The following is a 22,928-nucleotide window of genomic DNA, read 5'->3' on the forward strand; positions in this document are numbered from 1 at the left end:
ACTGGGACATTCAGTACAAAGTTGAATAGAAATGGTGAGAGTAGACATGCTTGCCTTGTTCCAGATCCTTGGGGGGAAAGCATTCGGTTTTTCACCGTTAAGTTTGGTGTTGACTGTAGGTTTTTTGTAATTACTCTTAAAAGTCAAGAAAATTCCTTTCTCTTTCTAGGTTGTGCAGAGTTTTTATTGTGAATGGATGCTGAATTTTGTCAAATGCTTTTTCTGCATCAATTGATATGATCATATGATTTTTCTTCTTTAGCCTGTTTACGTGGTGGATTACATTGGTTGATTTTTTTGAATATTGAATTAGCCTTGGATTCTTGGAATATACCCCAATTGGTCGTGGTATAGAATTCTTTTTATAGGTTGCTGGATTCTATTTGCTAATATTTTCTTGAGGATTTCTACATCTATATTCAAGTGATACTGGTCTGTATTTTCTTTTTCTGTACTGTTTTTGTCCATGCAATGCAATTCTGACGCTAACCCCCCAGAGTCAGGTCAGGTTTGACAGGTTAAGGGCACAGTCCTCCACAAAACTGCCCTCACTTCAGACATTAGCCCCAAGCTGCGGAGTTTCCAGGCCACCCACACTTCTAACCAACTGGCTACAAATTTGGGGGTTCCCACTACCCCCTCGGGTTTGCTAGAACAACTCACAGAACTCAGGAAAATGCTATACTTAGGATTACAGTTTTATTGTAAAGGATACAAATCAGGACCATCTAAGAGACGGCAAAGTCTGGGAGAACCCCAACTGCAAAGCTTTCATGTCCTCAGGCTGCATCACCCTCCCAGCACATCAGTGTGTATCACCAACCAGGAAAGCTCACCCTAGCTTTGGGTGCCCACAGTTTTTGTTGGTGTTTCATTACATAGGCATGATTGATTGAATGATTGGCCGCATGATTGAACCCAGTCTCCCATTCCCTTCCCCTCTCTGCGGGTCAAGCTGAGATCATGTGGCTCAAAACCTCAAGTTTCTAATCACATAGTTGTCTTTCCAACATGGTTAGTCCCTATCCTGAAACTACCCTAGAGCTCCATCACGAATAACAAAGACACTCTTATAACTTGGGAAATTTTAAGGGTTTAGAGGCGCTTTCCCAGGACTAGGGACAAGGACCAACCAAATTCTTAATTACACCACAGTCCAGTTTTGTTATCAGGATAACATTGGCCTCATAAAGTGAGCTGAAAAGTGTTCTATACTCTTACATTTTCTGAAGGAGATTTTATAGAATTGATGCTAATTTTTCTATAAACATTTGGTAGAATTCTTTTTATTTATTTTTTTTGAGCAAGATTAGCCCTGAGGTGACATCTGCTGCCAATCCTCCTCTTTTTCCTGAGGAAGACTGGCCCTGAGCTAACATCCGTGCCCATCTTCCTCTATGTTGTATGTGGGACGCCTGCCACCGCATGGCTTGCCAAGCGGTGCTGTGTCTGCACCCAGGATCCAAACTGGCGAACTCTGGGCCTCCGAAGCGGAACGTGTGAACTTAACCACTGTGCCACCGGGCCAGCCCCTTGGTAGAATTCTTGAGTGAAACCACCTGGTGCTGGAGATTTCATTTTTGATTGTTTTTAAAATATGAATTTAATGTCTTTAATAGTTGTATAACTATTCAAATTATTTCATATTGGGTGAATGTGGTAGTTTGTACTTTTTTGAGGAATTGGTCTTTTTCATCTCAGTTGTCAAATTTATGTGTATAGATTGTTTGTACTAGTTCCATTTAATGTCTGGCGTTCATAGTGATATCTTGTTTTATTTCAGATATTGGTAGTTTGTGTCTTGTGTTTCTTTTTTATCAGTCTTGCTAGAGGTTTGTCAATTTTTTTGATTGTTTCAAACAACCAGTTTTTTTGTCATTCATTTTTTTCTGTTTTCAATTTCATTGATTTCTTCTCTTGTCTTTATTATTACCTTCTGCTTGCCTTGGATTTATTCTGCCCTACTTTCTTAAGGTGGGAGCTTAGATTTGAGAACTTTACTCTTCTCTCTTTAAAAAAAATTCTGAAATTAATTGTTTGGTGAGAACACTTAAGCTCTACTCTCAGCAAATATCAGTTATACAGTACAGTGTTATCAAGTGTAGTCACCATGTTACACATCAGATACTCAGACCTTATTCATCTTAATAACTGAAAGTTTGTGCCCTTTACCAGCCTCTCCGTTTCCCTGACACCCCAGTTCCTGGCAACGACCATTCTACTATCTGTGATTTTGACTTTTATTTGTTTAGATTGCACATAGAAGTGATATCATGCAGTGTTTGTCTTTTTCTGTCTGCCTTATTTCACTTAGAATAATGCCCTCCAGGTTCATCCATGTTGTCACAAGGCTGAATAATATTCCATTGTATCTATACCACATCTTTTCTATCCATTTATCTGTTGATGGACACTTAGATTGTTTCCGTATCTTAGCTATTGTGAGTATTGTGAACATAGAGTACAGATATCTCTTGGAATCAATGGTTTTGTTTCCTTTGGGTATATCCCTAGAAGTGGAATTGCTGGATCTTATGGTATTCTATTTTTAATTTCTTGAGGAACCTTTATGCTGTTTTCCATAGTGGCTGTACCAGTGTTCATTCCTGCAAACAGTTTTCAAGGGTTCACTTTTCTCTACATTCTTGCCAGCTTTTATCTCTTGTCTTTTTGATAATAGACATTCTAACAGGTGTGAGGTGATATCTCATTGTGGTTTTGATTTTCGTTTCTCTAATGATTAGTGATGTTGAGCACTGTGTCATATATTTGTTGGCCATTTGTGTGTCTTCTTTGGAAAAATCTCTGTTTAGGTCCTTTGCCCATTTTTAATTGGGTTATTTGGTTTTTTGCTATTGAGTTGTATGAGTTTGTTGTGTATCTTGGATATTAACCCCTTATCCAATAAGGGGATGTGTGGTTGCAGATATTTTCTCCCGTTCCATAGGTTGCTTTTTCATTTTGTTGCTAGTTTCCTTTGCTGTGCAGAAACTTTTTAGTTTGATTAGTTGTACGTTTTTGCTTTTATTGCCTTTGCTGTCTTTGTTTTGGTGTCAAATCTAAAAAGTTATTGAGAAGACCAATGTCAAGAAACTTACTCCCTATATTTTCTTGTAGGCGTTTGACAGTTTCAGGGCTAGTGTTTGTCTTTAATCTATTTTGAGTTGATTTTTATGTATGGTATAAGATAGGGGTCCAGTTTCATTCTTTTGCATGTGGATATCGAATTTTCCCAGCACCATTTATTGAAGAAACTATCCTTTCCCCAGTGCATATTCTTGGATCTTTTGTGGAGGATTAACTGACCAAACATGCGTGGGTTTATTTCTGGACTCTCTATTCTGTTTCATTGATCTGTGTGTCTGTTATTATGCCAATACCATACTGTTTTGATTACTATAGCTTTATAATATAGTTTGAAATCAGGAAGTGTGATGACTGCAACTTTCTTGTTCTTTCTCAAGATTGCTTTTTCTATTTGGGGTCTTTTGGGCTTCCATACACATTTCAGGATTGCTTTTTTGGTATCTGTGAAAAATGCCGTTGGAATTTTGTCAGGGATTACATTGAATCTGTAGATTGCTATGGGTGGTATGGACATTTTAGCAATATTAATTCTTTCAATTCCTGAACACGGAATATCTTTTCATTGATTTGTGTTTTCAATTTTTTTCATCAATGTCTTATTGTTTTCAGTGTACAGATCTTTTACCTCCTTGGTTAAATTTATTCCTAAGTATTTTATTCTTTTTGATGCTGTTGTAAATGTGATTGTCTTCTTAGAAAATTTCTTTCTAATGGTTCATTGTTGGTGTGTAGAAACACAACTGATTTTTGTATCCTGCAACTTTACTGAATTTATTAGTTCTAAGAGTTTTTACATGGAATCTTTAGGGTTTTCTATGTATACAATCATGTCATTTGCAAACAGAGACAGTTTTACTTCTTCCTTTCCAAATTTGTTTGCCTTTTCTTTTTTTCTTGCCTAATACCTCTGGCTAGGACTTCCAGTACTATATTGAATGGATGTGGCGAGAGTAGGCATCCTTATCTTGTTCCTGATCTTAGAGGAAATGCTTTCAACCTTTTACCATTGACTAGGATATTAGCTGTGGGCTTGTCATATGTGGCCTTTATTATGTTGACATTATGTTCCTTCCATACTCAATTTTTTGAGAGTTTTTATTATGAAAGTATGCTGAATTTTATCAAATGCTTTTATTGCATCTACTGAGATGATCATATGATTTTTATCCTTCGTTTTGTTAATGTGATGTATCATATTGATTGATTTGCATATGTTGAACCACCCTTACAACCCAGGAATACATGCTCTTTTCTAATGTAAGCATTTGCTGCTGTAAATCTCTTTCTCTGCGTGTTTTAGCTGTGTCCCACAAAATTTGTTATGTTGTAGTTTTATTTTTATTCTGTTCCATGTATTTTTTTTTCCCCACTCAGACTTCCTCTTGACCCATGGATTGTTTAGAAGTTATTACTTAATTTCCAAGTGTGGAAATTGTACTGTTATCCCCCTTGATTCCTAGTTTTATTCCATTGCGGCCAGAGAAAACACTCTGTGTGATTTCTGTTCTTTTAAATTGGTTGAAGTTTGTTTTATGGCCTAGGATGTGGACTATCTTGGTGAATATTCATGAGCATTTGAAAAGAATGTATATTCTGTTGTTGAGTGGCGTGTTCTATAAATTTAAATCCTATTGATTGATGGTGTTGTTTAGTTCTGTATCTTTGGTGATATTTTTGTCTAGTAGCTCTATTAGTTGTTGTGAGACGGATGTTGAAGTCTTCAACTATAATTGTAGATTTGTCTGTTTCTTCTTTCAGTTCTATCCATTTCTGCTTCATGTGTTTTGAAGCTCTTTTGTTTGTTGCACATACATATAAGATTGTGTGTTTTTGGTGTATTGACCCTTTTATCATTATGTAATGTCCTTCTTTGTACCTGGTCATTTCTTTATTCTACTTTATCTGATATTGATCTAGCCATTCCTGCTTTCTTTTGATTAATGTTTATGTCATATGTCTTTTTCCATTCATTTACTTCTAGTCTACCTGTTTCATTATATTTGAAGTTAGTATCATGTAGCATATAGTTAGTTCATATTTTTTAAGTCTAGTCGCCAAATTGTGTCTTTTGTTATCCTTAAACCTTTTACATATAATGTAATATTAGTAAGTAAATTCATTTACTTTTGTTTTCTGTCCTTTCTGTTTTTCTTTCTTATGTGTCACTTGCCTATTTGTGGGTTACTTGAACAACTTTTAGAATTACATTTTGGTTTTTCCATAGAGTTTTTGAGTGTATCTCTGTATATGATTTTTCAGTGGTTATGCTAGATATTACACTATCTATTCATAACTTATCAGAATATACTGATGTCACCATTTTACCAATTTGAGCAACCTTTAGAAACCTTATCTAGCTCCCTTTAGGTCCCTTTACCTTACCTCTTTATGGTAGTATTGTCTTAAATACTTCCTCTAATACATTAGAAACTACATAAGACAGTTCTATTTTTTTTTACTTCAAATGGCTAACATAATTTAGAGAAGTCAAGAGGAGAAAGGATAGTGTTGCATTTTTCTGTTTTTACACTTTCTGTTCTTCATTTTTGGTGTTTCAAATTTTTTTCTTTACCATTTCCTTTATGTTTGAAGAACTTCTTTTCTAGCGGTAATCTAATGGTGACAGATTTTTTTAATTTTCCTTCCTCTGAGAGGGTCTTGATTTTACCTTCATTCCTTCAGGATATTTTCACTGGAAATGGAATTCTGGATGACAAATCTTTTCTTTCAGCTTTTGGAAGTATGCCACTGCCTCCAAATGTTGACCTCCATAGTTACTGATGAGAAGTCCACTGTCTTTTGAATCATTGTTCTTCTGTAGTTAATATATCACTTTTTCTTATCTGCTTTCAGGATATTTTCTTTGTTTTAAATTTTCTGAAGTTTGATTGTGATGTGTCTTGGCATTTGTTTCTTTGGATTTCTATTCTGTTTGGTTCATTCAGTTTCTTGAATCTGTAGGTTTGTGTATTTTGCCAGATTTGGGAAGTTTTCAGCTACTTTTCTTTCATATAATCTTTCAGCCCCATACTCACTTTCTCATCTCCTTCTGGGACTCTGTTGATATGAATATTACATCTTTTGTTATTGTTATTGGGTTCTGGAGGTTCTGTTTTTTTCCCCCAATAGATTTTCTACCTGTTACTCAGATTGGTTAGTTTTCATTGTTCTATCCTCAAGTTCACTGATTTCTTTCCTCTGTTGTATTTATTTATTCTGCAGTTCAGTCCATCTAGTGAATTTTTAATTTTGTATATTGTATTTTTCAGTTTCAGAATTTTCATTTGGTTCTTCTTTATATCTTCTGTTTCTTGCTAACTTTTTGTTTTTTCATTTGTTTGAAGTGTGTATAATTGTCCATTGAAGTTTGTTTTTTTTTTCAATTTTATGATGGCTGCTTTAAAATCCTTGTTAGGTAATTCTAATATCTGTGTCATCTTTAAGTTGGTATCTATCACTTCTCTTTGCTTATCGAAGTTGAGATTTTCCTCGTTCTTGGTATGATGGATGATTTTCAGTTGTATGCTGGATATTTTGGGTGTTGTGTTGTAGGATTCTGGATCCTATTTAATACTCATTTTTCAGACAGTCACCCTGTTTAGGTATAGTCCACAGGTTAGGTGGGGGTGGATGTTCATCTCCTTACTGGGCCCTGATGACACCAGGGTAGGTGAAGCAGAGGGCCTACTTGAAGTGCCTAGTTGCTGCTGGGCTGAAGTTCTGTTCCTCCTCACTGGGCCCTGCTGGCACTACCCGTGTAGAAAGGAAGACTGCCAACCAACACCACCTTGCAACACTTCATTCTTCCTCTTTGCTGCCCTGTGGGATTGGAAGTTTAACTGCCCATTTAGCCCCTTTGATATCACCTTGGTGGGGATAGCTCAGGGTCACTTGTCCTGACTTACTGCCACTAGATGGAACTGTAAGTACAGCTCTCCCCTCATCCACACTGACACTATAAGTACAGTTTCTCCTTTAGTCTTTGGCTAGAATCAAAAAAGTTTTCTATTCTGCTAGTCTTTTCCCTGTCCTTCGGCTATAGGGAGATGGCTTTTCTTGAGGCTTTTTTTTTTTTTGGTTTATGCCTGTTGGTGGTTACAGGTTGGAGGCTTCTCCAGCATGCTCTCCAGGATATATAGGAGGCACAAAGAAAACCCGTGGAATTCACCACTCTGTTATTCTTCGAGTCCCAAGGTCCCAAGGTATTTTGCCTTTCTACCATTCAGCGTCTTCCCAGGTTTGTTTGTTGTGTTACATGCCCTAAGATTTTTTAGTTGTAAGAGGGAGGACTTATGAGAATGGGACTTACTCCATCTTGGCCAAAGCAAATTATCTATGTCTTTTTTTTTTCTTTTTAATTGTGGTAGAATACGTGTACCATAAAATTTATCATTTTAACCATTTTTAAACGTGCATTTTAGTAGTGTCAGGTACATTCACATTGTTGTGCAACCAATCTCCAGAATTCCTTTCAACTTGCAAAACTAAAACTCATTACCCATTTAACAACTCTCCATTCTCCCCTCCCTGCAACCCTGGCAACAGCTATTCGTTCTACTTTCTGTCTCTATGAATTTAATTACTTTAAGTATTTCCTCTAAGTGGAATCATATAGTATTTGTCTTTTTGTGATTGGTTTATTTCACTTAGCATGTTGTCTTCAAGGTTCATCCATGTTGTAGCATAGGTCAGAATTTCTTTTTAAGGCTGAATAATAGTCCCTTGAATGTATATGTTGCATTTTGTTTATTCATCTGTTGATGGAAACTTGAGTTGCTTCCACCTTCTGGCTATTGTGAATAATGCTGCTATGAACATGAGTGTACAAATATCTCTTCAGGACCTTGCTTTCAGTTCTTTTGAGTACATACTTAGAAGTGAAATTACTGGATCGTGTATATTTAATTTTTTGTGGGATTGCCGTAATGCTTTCAATAGCAATTGCACCATTTTACATTCCCACCAACAGTGCACAAGGATTCCGGTTTCTCTACATCCTCACCAACACTGGTTACTTTTTTTGACAGTAGCCATCCTAATGGCTGTGAAGTAGTAACAGTCGTAGCTCATTGTGGTTTTGATTTGCATTTCTCCTAATGATTAGTAATGTTGAGCATCTTTTTATGTGCTTCTTGGCCATTTGTCTACTTTCTTCGAAGAAATGTCTATTCAAGTCCTTTGCCCATTTTTAAATCAGGTTGTTTTTTTGTTGTTGAGTTTTGAGTTCTTTATATACTCTGAATATTAACTCTTTATGAGATAAATGATATGCAAATATTTTCTTCCATTCCTTAGATTGCCTTTTCACTCTGTTGGTTACATTAATTCTTGCAGTTTTTAATTTTGATGTAGTCTATTTATTTTTACTTTCTTTTCCCTGTACTCTTGGTGTATTATCTAAGAAATCATTGCCAAATCCAATATTGTTTAGCTTTCCCTCTGTATTTTCTTTTAAGAATTTTGTGGTTTTACCTCTTATGTTTAGGTCGTTGATCCATTTTGAGTTAATTTTTGTATATAGTGTAAGGTAAGAGTCCCTATATGTGTGTCTTTTAACATAAGCCTCAGTTTTAGAAAGATAAAAAAACTTTCTTAATATTAAAAGTTGTTCATAAATGCATAAAATTTTAAACAAATTTGAGTTCTTTGGTTATTAGACTTCTCTTTTTTTACTTTGGTGACCTCCTAAGGCTTTCTGCAGTATTGCACATACATTTTACTTAAGCTGTTCTTTTATAGAAGTTACATTACTGTTTAAATTGTTTATGTTGTATAAAAAGCAAAAAGAACGAGTAGTCTTAGAATAAGAGAGAAGGACCAGCTTTCTCTTTTCATTTTCTTCATGCTGTTCAGATAGATGCTGTGATATTGTGGAAGAAGCCCTGATAGGTAGTCAGTTTTTTATTCTAATCCTGATTCTACCATTTGCTAGATCAGAGACAAGGAAATTATCGAGTCTCTCTTCATCATCTGTAATACCTACTTCATAGTGTTATTATAAGCTTAAATGAGACAGTATTATATATAGTTAATAGAAGATGTACAAACCATAAGTATGTACATAATATTGAGAGTTGCTTAAATCATTTGGTTTTTTAAGGTAAAGTGGTAGTTACACAGGTATAATTGCAAAGTTAAATCTCTTGAGCTGATACACACTTTCCAGCCTGTATATTATACTTTAATAAGTTTACACTAAAAATTAATGTGCATAGGAAAAATACTATACATTAATATGTTAACTGGAATTATTTCTGTGTGGTGGATTATGGGTGATTTTTTTTTTTCTCCTTTATACATTTCTGTATTTTCTGAATTCTCTAAAGTGATCGTGGGTTACTTTTATAGTTATTTTTTAAAAGAAATTTTAACAGATAATTTAATATTGAAATATTCATGTATTAAATGGTATGCCTGGAATTTGCTTTAATTGAATTTATTGGAGAGGGGGAGCATGAAGTAGATAAGGATATAGATGAAACAAGATAATTGTCAAAGGTAAATAATGGGACATCGGGATTCATTAGATTATTTATTCTCCCCTTTTGAATGTGTTTGGAATTTTCTGTAATAAAAGATTTTAAAAGCTGTTAAAAGAGTGCACTGTAAAATGGGAGGTTTAATAAGGACTCAAGTGTAAGGTGATTTTCTTTTTTCTGAGGGGAATACTTTTTGGAGGACAAAAATTTGTCTCCTGATACTGGAGCATGCATGGTTTTTGAAGTTATGGGGACTTTTTTTTTCCTGTGCTTGCAGGCTTCTACATTTTAGGGGAGCTACTCAGTAATAGAATATACGTGAAGTGTCATTTTCTTCTGTTACAAATTCTTCATTCCAGTCAAATATATGTCTTTTTTTTGTTTTAATATAACTTGATTGAGGTGTATTTTACATATCATGTAATTCACCTGTTTCAAGTACACAACTCAGTGGGCTTTTTTTTGAGGAAGATTAGCCCTGAGGTAACATCTGCTGCTACTCCTCCTCTTTTTTGCCAGGGAAGAATGGCCCTGAGCTAACATCCGTGCCCATCTTCCTCTACTTTATGTGTGGGACTCTTGCCACAGCATGGCTTGACAGTGATGTGTAGATCCATATCAGGGATCCAAACTGGCAAACCCTGGGGCTGCCGAAGTGGAATGTGCGAACTTAACTCGTGCGCCACCAGGCTGGCCCCCCGAGTGGGTTTTTTTAGTAAATTTGCTGAGTTGTGCAACCATCACCATAAATCAATTTTTGAACATTTCCATCACTTTTATAAAATCTCTCATATCTATTAACCATTAATCCCTCTCCCCACCCCAGCAATCACTTCTCTGCTTTCTGTCTCTATAGATTTGCCTTTTCAGAACATTTTATGTAAATTGAATCATTCAGCATATAATCTTTAATGTAAGACTTTGTTTTAGAATGTTTTTGAGTTTTATCCAGATCCTAGTATGTGTCACTATTTAATCCCTTTTAATTGCTGAATAGCATTCCATTGTATGGTATTGATGTGTTTAACCATTCACCCTTTAGTGGACATTTAGATTGTTTCCAGTTTTTGGCAATTATGAATAATGTTGCTTTCCACATATACATGCGAGTTATTGTGTGGGTATATGTTTTCATTTCTCTTGGATAGATACCAAAGAATGCAATTCTGGGTCATTTGGCAAATTTATGTTTAAGTTTTTAAGGAATTGCCAGTTGTTTTCTGAAGTAGCCACAGCATTTAACTTCCCTCCAGCAATGTGTGAGGGTTCCCTTTTTTCCCTATCCTCACCAACATTTGTTATTGTCTATCTTTTTTTTCTGAGGAATATTGGCCCTGAGCTAAGATCCATGTCCAACTTCCTCCACTTTATATGTGGGACGCCTCCCACAGCATGGCTTGACGAGTGGTGTGTATGTCCACACTCAGGATCTGAACCGGCGAACCCCAGGCTGCCAGAGGGGAACGTGCGAACTTAACCGCTGCTCCACCAAGCTGGCCCAGTTGTGTGTCTTATTGAATTATACCCTTTCTAGTGCTGTGAAGTGACCTTTCATTGCAGTTTTGATTTGCATTTCCCTAGACTATTGATGTTGAACATCTTTTTATGAGCTTATTAGCCATTTGTATATCTTGTTTGGTGTAACATCTATTCACATCTTTTGCCGCATTTTTTGATTGGATTGTTTATCTCATTTATTGAGGGGTATGTATCTTTGCTGACTGAACAACACCTCATGCTTATTCACCTCTTCTCTCTCTTGCTCTCTGTCGTTCCTTTCATTTTCAGTTTCTCATACCTTCCTAAATTCTTTTTGTTCTTCAAGATTTAGCTCAAATACCTCCTTCTTTTGAGGGCCTTCCTGATTATTACTTACCACTTCCCACTCTCTTGGTCTCTTATACTAATTATATTTTGTTCCTTGAAATTTAGTGCTTAATTATTTTAAAAAGTAGGAAGATCTTGGCATCTGTGCACTTAAAATGTACAGTTTGGACTGTTGAGCTTCCTGATATAGATTAGTAAATTCTAATTTTTCTGAGGCATTAATTTGGATCAGGTGTACACTGCTTTTCAAGGCTGGTTGGAGGCAGTAAGTCACTTAGCTAAAAACTGACTTTAGCCACTGCCTAGGAAAATGGCAGCTTTGTTTTCTCCTTGGGAGGCAAATTATTTGCCATGGACGTAGTTATGAGTTTTAGGATTTTTTAAAGATCTGCAAACTGTCCTTTATCAGTGTTGGTGGCTAGAAAGCATCTTGAATTTTTAATGTTTCGTGTATCACTTAAGTCCTCTACCAGGTTTTATGATCATTCCTTTATTTATTCAGCAATCATTTATTGTGTCCACTATCAGGATGGCAATGCAGTTTTGATAATGTTGGTGCTATTGTTAAGTCTGTGACCTTGGGTGTATCACTTAGGTATCTGTGTCTGTTTCCTCATATATATAGTCAGAACACTAATAGCATCTATCTCAAAGTTGCTGGAGGATCTAATAAGATATTTTAAAGTACCTGCAGTAGTATTTGGTGCTTGGTAACTGCTCAGGAGACAATTAGGAGTGGACTTTGTGTGCAACTTGTGATAAGGACCAAAGATGCATTGGTGAGTAAGACTGAAGGGTCTCTTTTCTTATATAGTTTATAATCTGATAGGAAATACAGACATAGAATGAGTAATTAGATAACTGAAGAGCTACTAAGGAGAACTATAGTGCTCTATAGAAGTATGTAGCAGGGAACGTAACCTAGACTGGATGTGTATGTGAAAGGGAGGTGTCATGGATGGCAGGGAAATTCTGTATTTCTCTGTGTTACTTCACAGGGGAAATGATGGTAATTAAGGGGATAGAGATTGAGGAAATATGGATCAAAATACTAAGGGAAATAGCAAATCAGATTCCTATAATTCCTAGAATTCTTAGATCTCCTACAACCATTCTTTTGGAGAATATATTGGAAGCCTAACAGTATTCATGTGTGTAACTTAGTTGTTTTATTAATTTTTTTGAAAATTGTGCTACAAGAAGTATGGTATCAGTATGCAACTTTGTTCAGTTAGGATATTCAAAAAATAGATTTTCAAAATCTGCAGTGTATTTAGGAATAAAGCATTTGACTTTCTTAGTATTGCAACTTTGTTGTTAAGTGATAAGCCACTCCAAGAGGTGAACTTGATAGTGGTGCCTCTGGAGATTAAAATTGAGTGTATATGTTTGTGTTTAATAAATTTTGACATACAATTTTGAAAAATGCAAATTTAGTATTTTCATATGTGTTTGTGATGGTTCAAATCTTGATTTGTAAATTGTTTCTCGGTCTGTAGTTTAATCACTTGTATGCTGGACTATAAGAAAATTTAGCGTTTAACTTAAAACATTGAATGCTACATCAGTTATTTAGTTCTTGTTCCTTATACTATTTTAATAAATAAAAATATGTAAATACAGTAATGTGCCACATAATGACGTTTTGGTCAACGATGGACCATATATATGATGGTGGCCCCATAACATTAGTACCATATAGCCTAGGTGTATTGTAGGCTACACCATCTAGGTTTGTGTGAGTACACTGACGTTCGCACAACAACAAAATCACCTAATGATACATTTCTCAGAACGTATCCCTGTCATTAAGCAACACATGACTGTATGTATAAAATTTTGCTGATCTGTGCTAAGATACTTTTGAGATTCTTTAGAAAGATAATTTCATTTGTGTGTATATAACTACTGATAGCACCTTCTGATAAAATATCATAAATGTACGGTTGCATAAGATGCATTTGTGTTTATGACTATTACAAGCATAACTTGTTTATAGACTAGATACATTATTGAGAAATTTCCTGTACTGAAAATATGTAGAGGTTAAATCATTTTCCCTTCATTTTCATTTTAAAATTAAAAGCTTCTTTTATAGGAAAAAATAGTCTACAATATATAAAAATCTCGAGATTTTTATGAGGTAATATTTTTAAGGAGCATTAAAGCTTGAAAGTAATATTTGTGGGTTTAAGATAAATAGATCCCAGCCTTTAATATTGGTCCAAACATAAAATTCACCAGGATCTTCATTGCCTTGTTTGCTTAATTTTTAAATTTAATTTATTTCTCAAAATACTTAAAATATACACAGTGTGAAAATCAAGAAGTATAAAAAGATATATAGAAGATGAAAAATAAGTTTTCCCCTGTCACCTAGTCACTTGATTTCTCTCTTTTAGGCAAGCAGTGTCTCCTTCCAGAGAGGGTTCATGCAGTTTCAAATATATATGCGTATGTATTGCTTTAAGAATTTCCCCTTGTGTCCACTTTAAGTGGAGGCTTTGACTATACCTGTATCCCCAATTTAAGTACTTTCTTTTAATATCCAAAGCTTTTAGCTATTTGTTCTAAAATGCTCTTACATGTAATTGGAAAGAACTAATCGTTTATGAAATGCTTTCATAAAATCAAACTTGGGTGATTGCTTAGTGGGTATTTATCATATTGTTGTTTATACTTTTTCATATTTAAGACTTCTCAAAAAAGAAAATAGATTAAACCCAAAATGAAGCACTTTCACATCTCTTTGATGCTCCTAATATTCTTATGAGATAGACAATTGGATATCCTCATCCCCATTTCAAAAATCTGTAAACTGAGCCTTAGAAAGGTCATACAGTGGCAGACATGAGGTTTGACTCTCAGTCTTTTCGAGTCTTCATCCCATTTCTTTCTACTGTATTCCACTTGTGCAGCTAAGTCTGAAATAGAACCCAGGGCCCTGATTTATAGTGAAGTATTCTTTCCATGATGCCATAGCTGCTGCTTCTGCATATCTTATGTTGAGTAGAATCTGTGAAATTGTCTAATTGTTTATTTACCAGTAGGGCTGTTAGCACTTAGAACAGTAGCTCTGTTCTTTGTTGGTTGTCACTGTAGTCACTGCGGTTTGTTGATAGTGAACAGTCACTGCATTCTTTTCTATCAAAATATTGTTACATTAAAGGATCATTTTCATAATTCACAATTTCTGTAAATGCTTATTTTTACCTAGTGAGTTTTCTTTAAATTTGATTTACCTATCATTTAATACTTTAATGTCATTAGGCAGGCACTTGATCTGAATTCTATTGCGGGTTTTTTTGTGTATTTAAAATATTTTATACATAAGGTCTGGAATGGAAAAGAAAATTACTGACTTGAAATATTTACTATTCAAATCACATTTCTAGTGATGGTTTTCAAAACAGCAGGATTCCATAGGATTCCTTCTATTTCTAAATTAATAGGCAGCACAGTGTTTTGTTTTTGTTAGAACTTTTATGAGCACATTGGAAAAACTAATTATGATAGCATCATTCTAAAATTGATATTCTCTTTAATTAATAAGTCATTGAAATTCAGCAATTTGATTTAGGCTTGTTTCTTATCAAAATCACACTTGATAAGAATCATTCCCTCTTGTCATCTTGGGTAAGTCACTTCAGGTTTTTTAATTTATAAAATGGGCAAGTTGGTAATACTGTCTGCTATTCTAAGAATTAATAAGATGGATGTAAAACTGCTTTGTAAATTGTAAAATGCTGCACAAATATGGGATATTTTTGTTTATTAGACTTGATATTCATGTGATTTTGGTGAGCTAATTAACAATTTTCATAATCTTAGGAAATATTTCTCAAGGATCTCAGTATTGCTGATATACCAAATATTCACGAAACAGTTTCAGTCCCTTAGAATTTTTTATTCCTAGTTTTAAATTATTTAATCATGGAAAAATTATATAAATGCATTAGAAAACTTAAATTACACATTACATTATCTTTGGCCAGAGATTAGGGACTAAGTTAAAAAGTTGTGCAGTGCCTTTCTGTTACAAGTAATTTAAAAAATTAAAAATATAAAATTAAATTTGGAAAGTTTAGGTTGAGTTACTTGTAAGTTATCTGTGGTTCTTACATCTAGTTTGAATTTCATTTGAATTCAGTCACTCCCCTTTAGTTGACTTTCGCTGTTTTACAGTGGAAACTTCACTTTTCACCTTTATTCTGAAATTCCGCTGATATTCATGCCTTTCATAGCATAAATAATAGAATGATTGCTGTCAGAATTTTGCACTCCTTTTTGACACATCCTCTAGGAGCTGGCTTTTCAGGGGAGGAGAAGGAATATTGGCTTTTGAATGAAAATCTTTTCTTTTGCCTTTCTTATTTCAGAAAATAGCCAGCCCAATTTAGCCCTGACTGTGACAAGAAAACGTTTATTGAAATTCAGCAGGAAATTTGGTATTCTAGAGGACTGTTCAACATCTTGCATCTTATGTGCTTGTTTTTTGGGTTTTTTTGACCTAGTAAAAATTAGTTAGCATTATGTTTGCTAATAATTTTGGAAATAAGGGATTCTACTGGAAGTGCATATAAAGTAGAGTCTCTTGAGGGAAAATTTCCATAGTTTGGTTTACAGTGCTTGTTTACTTCTATAGAATGCCATAAGGTAAAATTTAGCTTAGCTCAGGGCAAAATGGTTACAAATACGTATGTAATAAACTTTCTTTTCTTTTTTTTTTTTTTTTAAAAGATTGGCACCTGGGCTAACAACTGTTGCCAATCTTTTTTTTTTCTTTTCTGCTTTATCTCCCCAACCCCCGCCCCGTACACAGTTGTATATCTTAGTTGCAGGTCCTTCTAGTGGGATGTGGGATGCCGCCTCAACATGGCCTGACGAGCGGTGCCATGTCCACGCCCAGGATCCCAGCCCTGGGCCGCCGCAGCGGAGCGCATGAACTTAACCACTTGGCCACAGAGCCGGCCCCTGTAATAAACTTTCTAAGTGTGTAAAATAATGCTAAGTATTACATTAGTAACTGTGACAGCTTATACTGTAAACCATGGAGATAGTAAACCTCCTAGTATACAGATGTAGATGTTAATGTAAACTTCACCCTAGCGTTGAAGCGTGTTGTGCATTGCACCTTCTTTTTCCAAAATTTTTGAAATTTTTAACAATATCAGAACTTAAGCACTTTTATCAATTCTGCCATCATTTCAGTACCCAGGAACATGTATTAGTTCATATAGTGAATATTCAGTGTACAGGCAACTCCTAGTTCATCCCAGCTGAATATTTGTTCCTGTTGCATCTTTTTGCTTCCATAAAACTAAGGGAAGGGAGGTGGAGGCAGTGACAGCAGCAGCATAAGAAAAAGTTCTGTCTTTTTTGGGTGTTTTTCTGGATGCTAAAAAGTAATTTAAGCTGGTATTTTGTTTTAGATTACTTTGTACTTTCATAGAAATAAATTGTTTACATGTGATTTAGTCATAATTTTGCAAACTAATTTTTCAGAGAACCTCCAGATTCTGAGGAGACCAAGTGTGTTAGAAGGAGATTGGTTTAGGGGACAAGTCCTTGCTGCATTTTATTAAGCGCTATACCTCTTAACTATCTGGTTTCCTTATCCAAATCCTCAGAACACATTAGAATAACTTTCCATGTTCCTGGCAATCCTTTTGTGCCTCTCAGTTAGCTCTCCCACTTGCCAAGAAGTTATTTCAAACCCCAATCTCCTCAAGCCTTCTTTAACGCTTTCTGTTCCAGTTACTGTGTAATAAAGTACCCCAAGACTTACTGGTGTAGCATAGTGACCATTTTATTATGCTCACAGATTGTGTGTGTCAGGAATTCAGATGGGGATGTTGCTACTCCACAATGTGTAGGGCTTCAGCTGGGAAGACTCAAATGACTGGAGGAGACATGCATAACTGGGAACTGGAATTCTCTGGAGGCTTCTTCTCTCACATGTCTCGTGCCTGGGCTGTGATGACTTGAAAGCTGGGTGCAGCTGGGATTGTTGACTGAACCATGTGGCTGGGGCTTCTCACATCAGGAGCACTTCGAAGAGTGGGTGTCTGGAGACTCAGCCTTCCACAAGAATCAGGCGGGAGCTGCTTGGCCTTTTCTGACCTAACCTTGGCAGTTGCCCACTGTCACTTTCACTGAATTCTGTTGGTTATAAATGTATCTCTAAGGCCAGCCCAGATTCAAGAACAGAGGAATTAGACTCTGTCTCTTGGTGGAGTTGTGGCAAGGTAATTTTGCAGACGGGCATGTGGGATGGGAGATAATATAGTGACCATTTTGGAAAATATAGTCTGTCACACTATCTCCCCATCATTAAATTTGTATGTCTTGGTGCCTGCCGAATATTGTCTGCTTGAACATCCCATAACTTAAAAATAGCTTTAAAATAGCTTAAAATTTAAAAACAGCTTAAAACATGACCAGAACTTACCTCTTCTTCACCCCTGCCTCTTCACCCCTGCCCTCACACAGTGAGAACATTGCGTTTTGTGTCTAAGTTAGTAGTACCTCTGTTATTTAGTTATGCAAGCCAGATCTCTTCTTGCTCACGCCTTCCCCTCCTCCCCCAAAGAAATGAGATTGTTTCATTGTTTCTCCTCTAGGACGTCCATGGAATTCACATTTACTCATCCATAGTGTCACAGCTTTAATTCAAGCCATTATCTCTTCCCTGGATATTACTGTAACATTCTATTTAACTCCTCTGTTTTTATTTAATTCTTAACTATATATGAAATGTGGTTCTAAAGTCACAATAATTGGCTTTGAAAAAGTAAACCCAGCAGAATATATACATCCAAAGGAATGTTATTTTTCAAAGTAATTCCTTACATTTATGCAGTTTTATAAATGTTTTGTTTAAAATTGCTTGCACGTGTATAGTCATTGTTGATCCAAATCACCATTCTTAATTGATCCCGTGTCGTTGTTATAGTTTAGTTACAGGCTTCTTGAGAATCTAATAAAGGTTATGTACTTCTTTTCCTAAACAGTGCCTGCGCACACACAGAATTTGAGATGGTTCACAGAAGCATTGAAGTTAAGAATTTTTTGTTTTGTAGTCATATACCATTCTTCATACTTGGCTCCAAGCCACTTGTGATTAATTGGTGGTTAGAATCTGATTCCCTTTCTAGAGATTTTTCCTTCTGTGAGGTTATTAATTTAAAAAAGAAGCAGGCAGGAAAGAACTGCAAACAGTGAATTCCACAAATATTTTTGAATACTGGTAGCATTATGATAAATGGATGCACAGCCTCCCACAGTTACTGCTTTGAAGGAGCCAACACTTTGGATGTCTGAGTTCTAATGTGTTTATTAAAAACTATTCATTTGACTTTAAGGTCTTTCCTTAGATCACCAGTTTAATTTGCATTGAGTAGATGTTTTTGATCTGCAAACTATACAAGATATGACAAAAATGATGTCATGAGAGGTAGATATATAAATCATTCATGCGTATAGGTAATAGAATTTGTTGAATCTCAGTATTATTTTAAAGTTTATACTTGTACTGTCAGTGGGAGAAAAGAAAGCTGCTAAACAAATTGATAGTAAAAATGATATGAGAGGAAATATTTAATATACTTAGAAAATCAGGTATATAACTTGCATATAACCAGTTACTTTTTAATAAATCATTCTTTCCTGTTCATTAAAGAAGTCCTGTGCCTTATCAACTGTATTGACTTGGTTCTAGTTATTTAATTTACCTGAAAGGAATAAAACTGTGTTTCTTTCAAAATACTTTTGAAGTCTATACTTTTTATGTTAATTCACAATGACTCATTTCCTCCAATTTTAATCTTTCCTTCTATATATAATGCAGTGGTTGTGTTTCTAAGGTTTTTAAAAAATTTATAAAAATAATTCTGAAGGGATAGGGAGTTAATGGCTAAAGAGAAAACTACTGAAAGAATTTCAGTAATAAAGTTTTTTTTTAAGGACTATGCTGTATAGTTAAAAAACCCTAAATATCACTAAATAAACAAATGCAGCCTCTGATTTTTATCTTATTTCAGCTCCAGAGTGATGACTTTTCTTATCACATCCGGTATTATCTGTTTGCATTATCTAGTGTTTCCAGAGCAGTGTCAAAAATATTTTGCTGTTTGTGGTCATCCTCGTCTTGGTTCTAACTTTAACAGGGAAGTATTTTACAATTAAGCACCATGTGTTTTTTGTGCTGAGGAAGATTTGCCCTGAGCTAACATCTGTGCCAGTCTTCCTCTATTTTGTATGTGGGTCACCACCATGGTGTGGCTGCTGAGGAGTGGTGTAGGTCTGTGCCTGGGAACTAAACCCTGGCCACTGAAGCGGAGCATGCTGAACTTAATCACTAGGCCATGGGGCTGGTCCGAAGCACTGTGTGGTTTTTAGTTTGAGTATGCTACTTCTTAATTTGATGCTTTAGTTTTTTTTTCTGGGTATTTTTTATTTAATAACTGATAATTAATTAGTTTATTTCTTTATTCTACTGTTGAAGGCTAATCTGAAGCAAATTGTTTCCCAGCCCTAATTCATTAAAATGGAGGGGCAGTTTCCTCGAAGACTGTGTTACTGAACATTCATTATAAGTTAAGAAAACTGAAAAGCAATTCCTTTTTAGCATAGGCTCAAACACTAGTTTCAGAAGTCTTACAGGTATGATAAATGGATGTGGACATAGTGGATGAAACCCAAACGTCTTCCACTCATTTCTTTTAACCACTCTATGGCAGTGATTGTTAAATTTGTTTGTATATCAGAATTTCCTTGAAGCCTTGTTAAAACAGATTGTAGGACTCTACACTCAGAGTTTCTGATTCAATAAGTCTAGCGTGGGGCCTGGTAATGCTGATACTGGTGGTCCTACACTTTGAGAATCACTGCTTTATAGTAAGTTTACCCTGATAATTATAGAATGAATTTTTCCTTTCAATCACATCAATTAATAGAAGATTGCTTAGATATAGTACAATGTGTAGTGGGTAATACAGTTCTTTAGGACTAGAGAAACTAGTTTCTGAATCACTGTTTACCATCTGTCTGACCTTAAAGTCGTTATTTAACTAATCTGATCCATAGTTTCCTTATCTGTAAAATGAAGAAGTGTCCTTTTTAGGATAAAATTAGGTAATGTGTGGGAAAATGTTTTACACTCTATATTGCTGCACAAATATAAAGTAGTATTGCATATTATTTAAAAATTTTAGCTTGTTTTACAATACTATGGTTCATAATATTGTAATTTTCAGTATTTTGATAAATACTTATTCTCTCTACCTCCCCCCTATGGCCCCTTGTCACTTTAGTCTTGATTACTTTTTAGTGATAGTGTCTTTCAGTTTAAGTGGCCTTGAATGGCTTTGAAAGGAAATATATTTACAGTTATTATATTTAAAATTAACACAGGCAGTCTTCGTGGGACTGTAAAACTATAAGCATTTTGCAGGACCGTAAAGATAACTATGCAAGCTGAAAACATCTAAGCTATGTTAATGATCAGTGAGAAAAATTGTGGTTGTTCTGTGACCTTTAAAGGTTTTGTCAAAACATTAAAAACTCTTTTACTGTGGTTTATAAATGTATAGGGAAGTAAAAAAAATAGTAAAACTCCTGTTTAGTACAAGGTAATTTAAAACATTAGAAACATTGAGAGTTAAAATGTTTTATTTCTTTGTAAAAAAACCTTACCAAATCAGTTTGAACAGTGCTTGCCTTGTGTAACTTATATGGAGATAGGTAGGTAGGTGGATCGATCCATCCATAGATAGAGAATATTATAGTACCATCTGAGTTACCAGAGAAATGTTACATTCAGTGTGGCTTGTGTTGAGTGTGTTCTATTAGACCGTTTAAATATGGTCATTTAAATGGAATCATAGAATAAAATGGTAATGTTTTAGGGCAAATATCAGCAAACCTTATCTGTGAAGGGCTTTGTCAGCCAAGAGGAAAAAATCAGGGATATTATGTAAATACGCACCAAGAGATAACAAATTTACACTAATTTTTTATTGATGAAATTCTAAATAATAATAATTGAGTATAAAGTTTGTAATACTCCTGGTCTACTGTTGCGAAGAATGGGATTCTTTTAGGGGAGATAACATTACTCTTCATTGGGCTTCAGAGTTAGTGTTCCCTGTCATCAAATTGATTGGAAATGTTCAACTGTAAAAAAACATTCTTAAACTCATGGGCTGTCTGAAAACAGGTGATGAGCTGGCTTTGGCACATCCGTGTTTTAGAATATAAGGGAGCTTTGCAATCATCTAGTAGTTAGTGAAGTGAGGGTTGTTTCTTAAGGTCACACAGTTCTTGAGTGACAGTTCTCTTTAAAATGTTAGATTTCTTCTGATATTCTTAACTAATATATTCTTATTCTTATTCTATTTTTTAATATATTATTTACTTACCCACGATACCCTATTCCCTATCCATTTTATAAATGGAGATTCACCTTGTACAAAAACTGCTGTCTCCCCACTTCCCCCACCTCACATCTTTTTTCTACCTTATATGATTTTTAGTAATACCTCAGCTTCTTAAATAATATTGATAATATTTTTAAATGAAAAATACCACTTTCAAATTTTTTATGAAGGTTTGGGGCAGTTAATACATCACTTTTCCCTCATTTGTACTGTATTTTTAAAAGTGATTTAAATTATTTTAAATTATATGTGTTGATCAACTGTGCAATTTTAGTAGCGAAAATGTGGATCTTAAATATCAGACATTTTGTTAGGTAGTATCTTAAATACCTGCAGATAATATCTTTATGCTGTCCCCCTTCCACTCCTACCACTGGTAAAATGGAAAGAGCTTTGGTGCACAGAGAACGACTCAAATACCAAACATCAAATGCCTGGTACAGACATAGAGTAGGTAATGAACTACTATGTTGTGTGTCTATGATAAAGTGATTTGACAAAGTCACTTTATAAAGGGCTTAATATAGTCTCTGGTACATGGAAGGTACAATGTGTAATAGTTATTAATTATTATTATTAAATTTATAGGCCAGTAGTTGTTTATAATACCCAAATTTAACACATTGTGCTCAATATGTGTAGGTACATCTCTTTTATAGAGTGGTTAAAAAATGGAGACCTGGAGTTAAATTACGTCGTTTTGAAACCTGGTGAAATCTGATGAGCACACACCCAAGCCATGCTGCCCTTGGGCCAATTATTCAACCTTTCTGTACCTCAATTTCCTAATCTTTAAAATGAAGATATAATAGTACAGACCTCAGAGGCTTAAATATATTAGTATATGTAAAGTGTAACAGTTCATGTAAGGTTAGTACATGTCAAATGTAATAGGGCTTGGCACATAGTAAGTTCTTCACAACCGTTGGCTGCAGTAGTAATTATTAATGCTATATTTGAATACTTTTTTCCTGAAGTTTAAATAGGTTTAATCAATTAACCAGATTCCCTAATGTGTCAAATTTAGGGCTCTTCTCTTACAGGTAGGATTTATCTAATTTACCTCATCTCTTATAGGTATAAACAGTGAAAGGGA

At 34.9% G+C, this 22,928-nt stretch overlaps 1 protein-coding gene across 4 annotated transcripts in view; it reads left to right on the plus strand.

Moving 5' to 3' along the window:
• ARFGEF1 (ARF guanine nucleotide exchange factor 1) overlaps positions 1–22,928 on the plus strand; it is a 157,232-nt gene that overhangs the window by 27,364 nt on the left and 106,940 nt on the right. Inside the window, exon 1 of one of the 4 annotated variants that reach the window (XM_044780258.2) lies at positions 13,796–13,847. The exons of the other annotated variants lie outside the window; for them this stretch is intronic. Coding sequence (XP_044636193.1) covers positions 13,826–13,847 — 22 coding nt within the window. The 5' untranslated portion in view covers positions 13,796–13,825. Of the gene's footprint in view, positions 1–13,795; positions 13,848–22,928 lie in introns of those variants that run through there. 4 annotated transcript variants of the gene reach the window in all.

The sequence above is a fragment of the Equus asinus genome, chromosome 12 (assembly GCF_041296235.1).
Source record: "Equus asinus isolate D_3611 breed Donkey chromosome 12, EquAss-T2T_v2, whole genome shotgun sequence".
Taxonomy (NCBI): Eukaryota; Metazoa; Chordata; class Mammalia; order Perissodactyla; family Equidae; genus Equus; species Equus asinus.